Source organism: Rhincodon typus, unplaced genomic scaffold, assembly GCF_021869965.1.
Source record: "Rhincodon typus isolate 14 unplaced genomic scaffold, sRhiTyp1.1 hic_rhity00002312, whole genome shotgun sequence".
In the NCBI taxonomy this organism is placed as follows: domain Eukaryota; kingdom Metazoa; phylum Chordata; class Chondrichthyes; order Orectolobiformes; family Rhincodontidae; genus Rhincodon; species Rhincodon typus.
In genome coordinates, this window is record NW_025967950.1 from 1,683 (window position 1) to 15,700 (window position 14,018).

General features: G+C 41.5%; 2 protein-coding genes across 2 annotated transcripts; one reads left to right on the top strand and one right to left on the bottom strand.

Moving 5' to 3' along the window:
- Positions 1 to 512: 512 nt before the first annotated feature.
- blvrb (biliverdin reductase B) lies at positions 513 to 8,223 on the top strand (the record flags this gene model as incomplete). Its single annotated transcript, XM_048593086.1, has 4 exons — positions 513 to 822; positions 2,533 to 2,622; positions 3,785 to 3,916; positions 7,947 to 8,223. Coding segments are annotated over 4 exons (693 nt in total), but the record flags the coding sequence as incomplete, so codon positions are not given.
- A 3,124-nt stretch (positions 8,224 to 11,347) lies between these two features.
- Positions 11,348 to 13,576, bottom strand: LOC125481485 (thioredoxin-like). Its single transcript, XM_048593085.1, has one exon. The coding sequence runs from the start codon at positions 13,309 to 13,311 to the stop codon at positions 12,733 to 12,735; it is 579 nt and encodes a 192-aa protein (XP_048449042.1). The 5' UTR covers positions 13,312 to 13,576; the 3' UTR covers positions 11,348 to 12,732.
- Positions 13,577 to 14,018: the final 442 nt, after the last annotated feature.

Sequence of the window (14,018 nt, forward strand, 5' to 3'; positions counted from 1 at the left end):
GAGGATAGAACTGGAGCCAATCTTTACTCAGTTTAATATTTATTTGCAAAGGGTAATGTTAGAAGTAATGATCTCCTATCTAAACCATTTCAGTGAGTGTCTCCTTATATCTGCTCAAGTAAAACTGCTAATTGGCCTCCACCTGAATGTCATTAATGTAATTAAAATAATTACTATAAAATTAACAACAGTTAAATGCACAGATGCTGCTAAATGGTTTGATGCTAATTGGCAACTTCTGCGTCAAGATTTCTAATGTTTTGCAGCTTCATAAGGCTGGAAGGAAACAGAACCAGAATAAAACAAACATGTTACCTCTAGGCCAAAAGTCCTGGGTTCAAGTCCCATCTGCTCCAGAGGTGTTATAACATGCCTGAACAAGTTGATTAAACATTTTTAAAATAAACAGTTTGATGCACAGTTAAACAAACATAATTGATTCTGTTAGTTGAAACTTATGACAGATGAATTCTACAGGTTAAATTGTACAGTGACATAATTTCTCAGTGTAATTTGCAATATCTGTTGTGAGGTGTCAAAAGGGGAAACCTGCTGAATTTGAAACTAAAATCAAATCTGGAGCAATTATTCTGAGTGGATTGTCCTTGTTCAAAGTGGTTCCACATCAATTTCATTATACATGTGCCTGTTTTCTTGTAGGTTATGAGGTCACCGTTCTGGTCCGTGACCCATCCAGACTGCAAGCCGAATGCAAAGGGTTAAAGGTCATCGTTGGTGACGTTCTGAACAAGGAAGATGTCCAGAAGGCAGTCAAAGGTCAGGACGGAGTAATCATTATTCTGGGAACCAGGAATGACCTGAGTAAGTTACTCTGCCAGGCTGTGGACAGCTAAATTGAACTTGCTTCATATGATGTGATTAAGTTGAAATATCATAGATGAGTTTAAAGGAAAAGCTAAATAAGCAAATGAAGGACAAAGGAATAGGAAGATGTTCTGGTGAGGTGAGATGACCTTCTTCCTTTTTTTAAAAAAAAAAAAGGCTCATTTGGAGCATCAACACCAGCATAAAGCTTTCAGACCAAATGTGCTGTTTCTGTGAGTCAATTCATTGTCAACATAAATCATCTACGTTTCTGACACGCTAATTGAGTTCTTGGATAGATCTACCTATCATTTAATATAATAAAAATATTTAGTCAACATACAGCTTTCTCTGTTATGTATTCCTGTGTCAACATTTATGTTAGAAATTTCCTATATAAACTTGTCATACTGTAATTATGAACTTTAGCCAGTAGAGGTGCCAACATTGACAAGATTAAATGGGCAGATTCCCTCTCCCATCTATGTTACTGATGATTGGCTTGCTCAGGTAGCTGCTGAGTTTTTGTTCCCTTCGATTCAATGAGGTACCCTGCTATTGCTCATTGAGTGATAGGTGACTCACTGATGTAATCCAGTAAAGGCTTTGGGCCTCTCACTTAGTCCACTGGATGGTATAGAGTGATGGGGTCTCTGATGTCATCACCCAGTCTGGGTGTAAATATTTTTATCAACATTTTTGAAAGGGAGAGTTACATTACCCTTTCACACTGGAGATAAACTTTTTTTCCCTGATGTAGTGGTGTGGAGGCATGCTTGTCATGGTTCGCAAGCCCTTTTGTATCTTCACCTGATATTTTAGTTTTTTTTTTGATGCTTTAAAACATGACTTATAGGGTTTATGTGATTGGTGTGGTGAGAGGGGACAGAACACTTATGTACATTCCAGCCTTACAAGGCTTGTCCTTTTACCCACTGGCTGTCGACTATAAGACAATGAGCCATAGACTTCCACCCTCCACCATATAATGAGGCTTTCGATCTAGTGATTGAAAGAAGCACATGTACAGAATAGTCTTTCAATAATGTAATTAGAGCCTGGTATATTTCAAATGACTGTAGAATCATAGGTTCCCTACAGAAAGAGGCCTTTCAGCCCATCAAGTCTATACTGACCCTTCAAAGTGCATCTCATCCAGACCCAGGACCCCAATCCCTGTAACCCTGTATTTCCTGTGGCTAATCCACCTAGCCTGGACACTATGGAGCAATTTAGCACGGCCAGTCCATCGAACTTGCACATCTTTGTACTGTGGGATGAAACTGGAGCACCCACTGGAAACCCATACAGACACAGGGAGAACATACAAGCTCCACACAGGCAGTTGCCCAAGGCTGAAATCGAACACCGGTCCCTGGCACTGAAGGGCAGCAGTGAGCCGGCACTGAGATGCCATGCCACTCATTATGTATAGTTGTAGTTTAGTACTTGAGATTCTTTAAATCTCTGTTTATTGAATATTAAGGCATTTCCTGACCTTGCCTTCTCATTGACCAGTCTGATATGAACCCAAACTCTTGGATGTGGTCATTAAACCACATGATAATAGACTTGTTACACTCCTTGTAGGTGCACCTCACTTGGCATTGAACCTCTGGGAGTGTAAAACCTTTAAATGAGCTTTGGACTTGGAGTAGCACGGTCATAACTCATCACTTCATATCACCTTTGTTTCTGCCTCCACAGACCCCACCACAATGATGTCTGAAGGAACCAAGAACATTGTTGAAGCGATGAAGGCCCACTGTGTGAGGAAGGTGGTGGCCTGCATGTCAAGTAAGTTTAAGGCTGATAGCCAAAAAAAAAGGCTTGCATATATATGGCAACTTTCACAACTTTGGGACATAAGCACTTTGTTCCTGAAGAGGGAGGAGAAATAAACTACCTCCTGATTCATTTCACTGACTTCCACAATTAGTGCTTTTTTAAAAAGATAGATGATTGTGTTTCTTAGCTTCTGTGCTGAAGCCTTTCCAATGAACCCACAAACCTCCAATTCAGAGGTGAGAATGCTATGAGCTAAGCCATAGATGACTCTTTATTATGATGTTATCTCATCTTCCAACTGGTTAACAATCTGCTATTCAATGGTGTTTAACATAATATTGAATGTCTAAAATAGGAATGTTGAAATTCTCCTCCTGTTTTTCTGAATTCCCTTTGTCAAGGGGGTGTTTATGGGATTTTACTATCTTGGAACAGTTAATTAGCAATAGTTACTGTACCTATTATTTCATTAAGTATTTCAATAGAGTTACAGCTAAACCAATTCTTTCCTTTATTTGTTTTTTCTTTTGTTGTATTTTAACTATAGTGTATGAATAAAGTGTGTTTTGCTTCAAGTCTGGTAGTTTGACCAATCGAATTGCATCTGGAACACAACACTTTACATCTGCAATTCCAGCAGCCGGAAGAGAACCCCCAACTTTCAGCTATAATGAAGTGAGGAGAAACAGCTTCCACATCCAGTTTCAAGACCCCAGCTCCTGGTTCTGTAGGAGCTGGCCCCATCCATTCAGTCTGCTTCTATTGTTCCAACTTAAAAAAACAACCCAAGGCGCCTCAAACAGTTACTTAATGGGCTTTCAATAGGCAGCTGGGAATGTCTGCCTTGAAACCTCTGTTCAAACAAAAACTGGAACAAACTACTATTCTTAAAGCCATAGTATCATTACAATATCCCATTGACTCCTTTGCATGGCGTTCATTTGGAGTGAATTGCATTGTCATCTGTAATGCTAGTGTCCATGGGAAGATGCCAAGATGGATTGTTCACTTGGTACCTTGGGCTGAAAATAGTGGCAAACCCTTCAGCCTTGTCTCCTGCACTATGTGCTGATCTCCACTGTCAGTGAGGATGGGATATTATAGAGATTTCTCTTCCAGTTAGGGTGGTGAAAGATGCAGGCAGTTGAGTGCCCTTTCTATATTTCTACAGCATTCCTATTATGGGATGAAGCCAAGATCCCACCACGATTGCTGGATATCACTAAGGATCACCAGAGGATGTATGAAGTACTGAAGAATTCTGGGCTGGACTATGTGGCTGTATTTCCACCTCACATTGACGGTGAGATCTTTTTTACTGTGTTTGACTAAAATTACTGCAGGGCATGGGCCAGTGGCATCCAATCTAAGTGGAAGCGTGATGTGCAGGCTGAGTGGATTAACCATGGGAAATACAGGGTTATGGGTTTAGGGGTAGGTCTGGGTGGGATGCTCTTCAGGGTGTCAGTGTGGACTTGATGGGCTAAATGGCCTTCATCCACACTGTAGGGATTCTATGATTATATCGAGGATGGAATAATTTGGTAATGCACATATAGAAAAATTATTCCCACTGGTGAGTGGGTTCAAAATTCTTGATAAGAAATCTGCAGGGGAGCTAGGGAGAAATGTTTTCATACGGAGAATTGTTAGGATTAGAGTGCCTTAATTAATTACTGAGAAACTGTACTGCCAAAGACAAAGGCATCGACCCTCACACTTTCACTCTTTTAAAAAGAAACTGTATCTCACTTGATGCAATTGCAATGTTTTAACTACAAATAGATTTATCATCAGCACATTGTCAGCCCTCCAAATGCCATACTGTTCAATAAAATAATTAATTGGAAATAGTCATAGTTATACAGCACATAAACAGACCCTTCAGTCTAACGCGTCCATACTGATCCGATATCCTAAACTGACCTAGTCCCATTTGCCAGCATTTGGCCCATATCCCTCTAACCCTTCCTATCCATATACCCATCCAAGTGCCTTTTAAATGTTGTAATTGTACCCGCCTCCACTATTCCTCTGGCAGCTCATTCCATACATGCATCACCCTCTGTGAAAAATTTGACACTTGGGTTCCTTTAAAATCTTTCCTCTCTCTCCTTAAACCAATGCCCTCTTGTTTTGGTCTCCCCTACTCTGGGGGAAAAAGACCCTGGCTATTCACTCTATCCATGCCCCTCATGATATTTTTGAACCTCTTATGTCATCTCAGTCTCCGACAGTCCAGGGAAAATTGCCTCAGCCTATTCAGCCTAACCCAAATCTCAAACCCTCCAATCCCAGCAACATCCTTGTAAATCTTTTCTGAACTCTTTCAAGTTTAACAACTTTCTTATATCAGGGAGACCAGAATTGAACACAGTATTCCAAAAGTGGCCTAACCAATGACCTGTACAGTCACGACATGACATCACAACTTCTATACTCAATGCATTGATTAATGAAGGCATATGCCTTCTTCACCACCCTGTATACCTGTGACTACAATTTCAAGGAATTATGCCCTGTAGCCCTAGGTCTCTTTGTTCACCAACACTCCCCAGGGCCCTACCATTAACTATACAAGTCCTGCCCTGATTGGTATTACCAGAATACAACACCTCATTAATCTAAATTAAACTCCATCTGCCACTTCTCAGCCCATTGGCCCATCTGATTTAAGGTCCTGTTGTACTCTGATATGACCACCTTCACTACATTACACCACTAATTTTGGTGTCATCTGCAAACTTACTAACCATACTTCCTATATTCACACCAAGTCATCTTATTATTAGAATGGAATAACCTAAATGTGACTTGTTGGAGGTTTATGTTGCAACTTCTCAATTTGGTCTTAGCCAGAAATTTGGGAAGAAAGTACAAAGTTTAGATGCAGGAACTGCAAATGTGGCCTTGTACAATTTACACACCAACACCAGAAGGGATGGCAAATGAAGCAGTGAAGGGGAAGGAGAATAAGGTGATGGAGGGCAGCACTGATGGTGTCAGTGGCACAGATGTCCTGCTCCAGTGGCTTGGTGGGAGTTACTTGAATTTTACAAAAGAGCTGGGCAGGCATCTGAGAATGACAAGCTTGGAGAGTCATGAACAAAAGGGTGGAATGCGGTACTGAATGTGTCTACTTTCCAAAGATCCAGGAGAGGTTCAACAGGCCAAGTAATCTTCTGTGCTGTGTATTTTCATAGTATTGATGTTGAGCATTTAGATCCATCAGTTCTTATTCAATAGTGCCAACTGGTGGTTGAGATAGATTATGCAACAGCTTGCAGAATACAAATTTTAACACCATGTGGCACCAGTAGCTGCACTTAAACACAAAACACCCTGTTCTGAGGAAGGGTCACCGGACCCGAAACATTAACTTTTTTTTTTCCTCCACAGATGCTGCTAGACCTGCTGAACTTTTCCACAACCTTGCTGCTTGTTTTTGTTTTGACCCTGTTATAAGAGTCCTAGAGCACAGACAGGCCCTTCGGCCCAAACTGGTGCATGCCAACCAAAATGTCCATCCATGCTAACCCCATTTCCCTGCACTTGGCCCGTATCCTTCTAAACCCTTCCTATCCATGTATTTGTCCAAATGCCTTTTAAATGTTGTCAATGTACCCATCTCAACCACTCCTGCTGGCAGCTCATTCTATATGTGTACCATCCTCTGTTTAAAAACAGTTGCCCCTCAGGTTCCCGTGTATTCTTTCCCTTCTTATCTTAAACTGATGCTGTCTAGTCCTCAATTTCCCCTAGGAAGAAGACTGAGTGCATTCACCCTATCCATGCCTCTCATGATCTTCTACACTTTGATAAGATCCCTCCTCATTCTCTGCAGTCTAAAGGAAAAAGTCCTAGCTTGTCCAACCTCTCCCTATAATCAGTCCCTTGAGTCCTGGTAACATCTTTGTAAATTTCTTCTGCACTCTTTCCAGTTTAATAACATCCTTTCTATAGCAAGAATTACATAGAGCTCTGGTGTGTCATAGTTTTCTGGGAGATCTTCAAGAGCTGGTTTAAATTCTACTTTTTATTTGAAAGCATTCTCAAATTGGGAGGAATTTTGCATATATTTTTACATTTGTATCGAAGCATGTTCCACTTAAAGTCACTTTCTACATCCTCCGCATGTCCCAAAACATTTCCAAGCTAATTCAGATGTTTTCTATCCTGTGCAGCGGAAATTCTTCCTTTTTGTATCACTTCTATCTTGATATTCCTGTGAATTTCCTCTATCCCCAAAATTCCTGTTTGCCCCTTATCCTGATAATTCTATTTTAATCTATCCTATGCTAATGTTCTTCTGTGTTTTTCTATTTTTGTACTATAATACTTCTGTAACACTAACATCAACAGTTACAAGCTATTGAGACCCTGAGCGGATGGAATAATCTCTACTAGAGAGACGTACGTTGGAGATCATTAGGCGTGTAATAGTGTGTCAAATAATAGTCACTCTTGGTTAAGACAGAGATCTTGGGCACAACACAATGAGTGGAGACTATCCAATCTCGGGGACCAGTCTCTCATCAACTCCGAATCCCAAACCTCATGATAAATTAAAGATTGCATTATGAAAGGCAGATCAAGCCACTTCTATATCCAATAATGTATGCTCTTGGTTAGAATTTCTTTCCGGGGTAATCTATAATAAACTGTGCAGCTTCAAATTCGATTGAGGTGATGTTTCTGGGCACTTGTTGAAATAAATGACAGGCAGTTTATTACCACTTTGTCTAGGGCTTTGGGCCAAGTGCTGGAAAACAGGATTAGAATAGTTAGGTGGTTGTTTTTGATGGGTGCCTGTCAATTGGCTGAAGGGCTTTTTTTTGCGCTGTAGCTCTCTGTGACTCTCTCCCCCTCTCTGACTCCGGGTAATAAAAAGTTTCTCCTGTATTCACTATTGGATTATCTTATGTTTATGGCAATAGTGTTTAATGCAGATTACTGCTGGAAAGAAATTCTAACTGGCTTAGAGCTAAGGTTGTATGTTGGCCTGGAAATTCTTCCTCTTTAGTATCGCAATATCCTGAGGGTGTTTTGTATCCAGAAATTCTTGTTTGCATCTTGTCCAGATATTTCTGTTTTATCTTCCCTATCTCCGTTCTTTTGTATCTTCTCTATCCTGATATTCCCATGTGGCCTCTTTATCTCAGCACTCCTATTTTCATCCTCTGTATCCATGTTTTTTTATTTATCCCTACCCCCATATCCCTGTGAATTTCCTCCCTTTCACAGCATTCCTGTATGAATCTTCACTATTCCAGTAATTTGTATCATCCTAATCCCAAGCTTCTGTTACACATTGTTTTGTTTCCCTTTCACAGATGCTCATCCCTTGACTAAGGCTTACACTGTGTCAGTGAACGAAAGGGGAGGCCGTGTCATCTCCAAACACGACCTGGGACATTTCTTCCTCAAATGCCTGACGACTGCGGAATACGATGGGAAGTTTGTGTGTGTGTCTGGAAATTATACGCATTCATGATACAGCTTGCAATTTGTGATTACATCCTTTGCTTACTATGATCTGCCAGTACCACTTGTAAACAAAGCTTTTCACTGTATTTCAGTACATGTGACAATAAATAAATTGGCAGAGAATGTGTGGTGGTGTTTAACATGAACATCTCTCCTTTTTTTAAAAAAAAAAAAAAAAAAATCATTGGAAGTTGGAATAATAAATGATGTAAATCCACAAGCATCCTTTCAAGTTTTTGTAGCTATGAATGTTCATGCTTTTTAAAATTTAACATGTTTCTAATCAACCTGTTTAGAGATGTTATTACACAGTTCTGGAGCAGGTCCTCTGGAAGATGGAAGACTTGCTTCAACTCCAGTTCGATGGATGGTAAATCTGACTCGGGACAGTTGGTGATTAATGGGTTGTTGGAAGATTTTAGTGCTTCCTCCAATACCTTGACTTCGCTTTGGAATCAAAAGTATTCATGGGGTCTTCACAGCTATCAGGTCATTGAGAACATCAATTCAACCCTTGGGCAACTGTGTGGAGTTTGATGTTCTCCTTGTGTCTGCATGGGTTTCCACCAGGTGCTCCAGTTTCCTCCCACAGTCCAAAGATGTGCAGGTTAGGTGGATTGGCCATGGGAAATGTAGAGTTACAGGGGTATGATGTGGGGTTGGATCGGGGGTGGGATGCTCTTCAGAGTCGGTGTGGATTTGATGGGCTGAATGGCCTGCTTTCATGCTGTAAGGATTCTTTTTTTTTAAAAAGTTCAGTGAAAGCAATATAAGGTATTAATTGGAAACATTGGCTTTGGTTGAAAAAAAGCCTTTTTTTTTAATGTGTGGCTCTGTTGTGGAGCACATTGCCATAGAGTACAGGTATTCATGAAATCCCGCCTTCAATTGCACAAAGCTTCGAGATGGCTAATAGATAGTCTTTCTTGCATTGACCATATCTTAAGAATAAATGTAAAAGAGGAGACCGCATAGGCTGAGAAAACTACCTTTCTCCTCTACCAGGAATCTTTCTTCATCATCTCCTCAACTTTTAAATCTATTTGCATTCCCCTAGACCCATGAAGTTCCTGCTTGTCTATGCAAACATCATTTCACTTCAAGTACTGCTATTACTTCAGGAACAAAAGCAGAATTTGCTGGAAAAGCTCAGCAGGTCTGGCAGCATCTGTGAAGGAAAAAATCAGTTAATGTTTTGTGTCTGGTGATTTTTTTTTTTCCCCCTAAGAACAATTATTGCCATTACTTACTTATTTTTTAAAATTGGCTAGTTCGTGTCCATCTATGCTTGTTGAGTTTGTCCAGCTGATATTTGGCAACTTATGCCAATTAACTCGAGCCCTTTGATCAGGCATTTCACATCACCTCCAAAGTCAGTGCCACCACAGTACATCTCACACTACTGTTAATTGGCTTTCAATGTCTTGGCTACTATTTATCCCTTATCATGTGGCTTTTAGCAAGTTATTTACAGGGGCTTAGGAAAATATGGTTGATATATTTTATTCATAAAGGATTCAGTCTTTTGAGGAGGGGGAGATTTTCTTGCAACCTCTATCCTTTTCTTGCACTGAATATTACCAATCATTTTCTAATTAATCTTCTGTCAGTACAGCACCACAGTATTGCTTAAAGATACATTCTGTTGAGTACTTTCATCTTTACTCATCAGGACAGATGCAAGAATGCCAAATTTCAAAGGAAGACATCAGTATAAACTGTTCCTGTCTTTGACATTTGGCATTCTTGCATCTGTCCTGATGTAAGATGAAAAGGGACTGCTGCTGCTGATGATAACTGGTCATTATTCATTCCTTAATCAATATCACTAAAATCAGAATTCCTAATCTTGACACCAATTTTGTTGTTTTTGGGAGTTTGCTGTTTATAAATTGGCTGCTGTGTTTCCCATCTTCTGACAATGGAATGGAATGGGGCCACAATGGAATGGAATGAGGCCACAATCAGATTAGCCATGACCCCATTAAATAGCAGAGCAAGCTTGAGGGACCAAATGTAAAGCTGTATTTCAGAAGATTGTGGTTGCACAATGCAGTCATAGTCTTTGCTTCCACAGCAAGCCTATATCTGAGTTTGTGACGCAGCAAGCGAGAAGCCTGCAATTCCCAGAAGATGCTGGTGAATGCATTTCTGGAATTGACAGAGACCTCTAGAACTCGAGAGATTTTTCATGCTCAGTCATTGGGTTATTCTATTAAGGAAATCGGTATAGTGTAGTAAAGTGGAGTTAAGATAGAAGATCAGCTATACCTTACTGAAAGGAAGAGCAAATCCAAAGGGCCTACTCACTCAGCCATACAGCACAGTATGAATATTTTGGTCCAAGCAGTCCATGCCAACCATAATCCCAAACTAAACTAGTCCCATCTGCCTGCTCCTGGCCATATCCATCCAAACCTTTCCTATTCATGGATTTATCTAAGTGACTTTTAAACTTGTAACTATACCCACATCCACCGCTTCCTGTAGAAGTTCATTCCACAGGTGAACCACCTTCTTTGTAAAAAAAAATTGCCCTCTCCTCTCACCTTAAAAATACACCTCCTAGTATTTTTATGTTCTTACGAGAAGTCCTGAAAAGCTATTGAGAGAACGTGGCAGCAATTCTTGCCTGCAAATCTTACTTCCTTGGTAGGTAAACTAAGAACCAGCTAAAGAGTTAACAGCCAATGAAACTATTTTAGAACATTAAATGTAACAAGATTGTTCTTTGCAGTAAAAGTCAGATGCAAGCTAAAGCATGAATTAGCTTGGGTACATTTTACAAGGGGGAAATGGGTGTCTATTCAGCAATCAAATCAGTTATGCATGGCAAATGAAATTTGGCATTTCCAATTTTTTTAAAATTTACCAGTAAAGTTCTCATGAGATACAATCAAGTGATGCATGTTACAAGATTGTAGCAGACCTGAGAGTCATCATCGTTTGAAAGCACTGTCATACTGGAATTCTACTCCATATGTCTACAGAAAGCTTCAAGGTTAACGTATTATGTAAAAAGCTAACACAAACCATGAGGCTAGTCAGAAAGCACAATATTTTTCACATCAAATGCTATACAAATGATCACTGTAGGAGCTATTGTTTAAATCATGTGTGTTTGAATGAGAATGCCAAGCAATCAGTAAGTAAAATACAGACAACCAAATTCTGAAAGTATTGTTCAGGTTTAGTGAGAAGTTCTGATTCAAAAGTTTTAAATGAAAAGAGACTGATTTAAACAGAGATTTTTCCCACCACCTATTCTTGTTGCTGAAAAAATGTTGAAAGTTAATCTTTAATATGATCCTGACAATAAGAACCTACATCATTAACCAAACAGCAGTACAACTCAAGAGATCCTGCTACTGAACCTGTTAAGGCATGTAGAGATTTAACTATTTAAATAACAGTAGTACGTGATGAGAACAAATTGACTTAGCTACCTCTGGTTGGTGAACAGCACAGTAAATATTTATTTTCTGAAATTGAATTAAAAAATCTGTCAGTGGAGATGTGCTATCGTCTCTCAGTTCCACACTCTGCCATTCGACAGTTTTCTTATTGAGAGGTATAACTGCTGGCAATAAATTCACAAATGCAGTGCATGCTTGTTTAAGGTTAGCTGCTGATATCATTGTGATCTAACAGACAATACATGGCAATGTAGGGTAGAGAGCATCTGATGTTGGCTGTTCAATCGAAATAGGCAGCATTGCCACAGTGACACATGGAAAATCAAAAACCATGTGAAAAATTCCAAGGGGGCTTGCATTGGATGCTGAATGGTTTAAGAATCTAGAATCAGGGGGCAACGTTTCAGGAATGATGGTTCAGCCAACTTGGACTGAGGTGAGGATGAATTTCTTCCCAAAGAGGGTTGTGTACCTTTGGAATCTGCTACCTTCAAGAACTGTGGCTATTCAATTGGGAATCAAAGCTTATTGGGAAGAGGCAAGAAAGTGAGGTAGGAGATCAACCATATGATCTTAATGAATTGCACAGGAGGCTTTAGGGGTTGTATGGCCCTATCCTATTTCCACTTCTTAGGCATACAAGCAGACTTAACATTTTTGAAATGAAAATCCACTGCTCTTGAAAACAAAAACAAGAGATTTGGATCTTCTCACACTACAGGTTGCAACATAGTCTGGAGAGATATATAGGTATAGTCAAGAAATATAGCAAACATTTTATTGGATTTTCCGATAGGTTGGTGCTAATACCCTGCACATTCTCAAGAGCAGGATATTGTTATTGAGTCCTCTCTCAAAAATAATAGGTCCCTCCTATTTAAACCAGAGCACCAGCATTTTTAAAAGGGGGGGGGGGGGTTTGCACGTGGAATGTTGGGATAGGGTTGTCTTCATGTTTATTTTCAGATCACTTTCAAAGGATAAAAGCAGAAAGAGGGCAGATAAGGACAGAACATATGAGTGTTCAATTACGCTCTTCCACCTTAGCTTAGAACTGGGAGGAGGGGTCATCTATCACAACAAGCAAGGCTGCTTCTCAAGACAGGGAAGAGACCAGGTAATAAAACGTTTGGACATTAGACTTGAAGGCAGTTTGGCTCGAAAAGGTTTGCATTCCTTCCGGATTGTTTTGCTTTTATTACTTAATGGGACAAGTCTACTTCAATTCCTTGATCTTTTCCTCCACAGATTCTCGGCTGTCGTCCAGGACCTCAGCCACCTTCCTGCCCATTTTGTAGAACTGGAAGGTCGGAATGTGGATGATGTCGCAGGCTTCGGCCGTGTCCTCCGAGTCGTCGACGTTCACTTCGTAGAAGTGCACCAGGTTGTTGACCTGGGCGATCTCCCTCATGACGGGCTTCAGGCCCTGGCACGTTTCACACCAGGTGCCCGAGAAGAAGATGACCACCAGACGCTCGCCAGCGTCTTTGATATACTTGTCAAACTGGGTCCTGCTGTTGATGGTTTTCAGGGGAATGCCCCCCGTTGCCTTGGCCGGCGTCGACGGCGGGGTGCCTTTCTCGGAGGATTTCGCCAAGTCCTTGGCAAGCCTACCTCTATCCGACGGTGCTAGATCGGCCTTCAGTGGCCCGCCCTTGCCACGCGACGTGCCCACCTCGGTGGGTGAGTGGGCCCCCTTGGCCTGGTGTGAGGCCCCGGTCTTCTCCGAAGCCGGCGGCGCGCTCTTCCCCTGCGCCTTCTTCGGTTTCCCCAGCGTGCTGCCCGCGCCCGCCATTTGCTCCACCCCTCTCTGACACGTGCTCCCAGCCGTTTTCGCCCCAGCCCCTTAGACACGCCCTCTCACTATGACGTTAGAAGCAGGCCACGCCTACATTGACAAAACGGACAGCTGGAGGAGCCGCGTCGCCCGCCCGCCAATCGGAATTCAGCTGACCATACAACCCCAGGCCCGAAACCTCAGCCTTCCTGCTCCTCTGATGCTGCTTGGCCTGCTGTGTTCATCCAGCTCTACACCCTGTTATCCCACAATTGACGTCCAGTTCGCCTTCTCAGGATTTAAATTTGGCGCCACTCAGCTGAGAGCCAATCACGCTTCCCCATAGGTAAAAACATTACCACGTCGTGACTGGCCAGAACTACAACCAACTAGCCAATCACATTGAAGAGGCTGTGACTGACAGTCAGCTGGTCCTTTCATATTCGAGCGGGCGGCCACAGTTTGTTGGTGGGCAACCGAGAGACGCTTCGAACTGAGCGACCAAGGGGTGAAAGGATGGAGACGAATTGAAGTATCCAGCAGAGACTCCACCGTCACTGGGACGGCTTTCAGAAGTTCGCGATTTGTGTGACGTAACCAGGTTACCCATCGGAGATAGTAGGAACTGCAGATGCTGGAGAATCCGAGACAACAAGGTGCAGGGCTGGATGAACACAGCAGGCCAAGCAGCATCATAGGAGCAGAAAGGCTGACGTTTCGGGTCT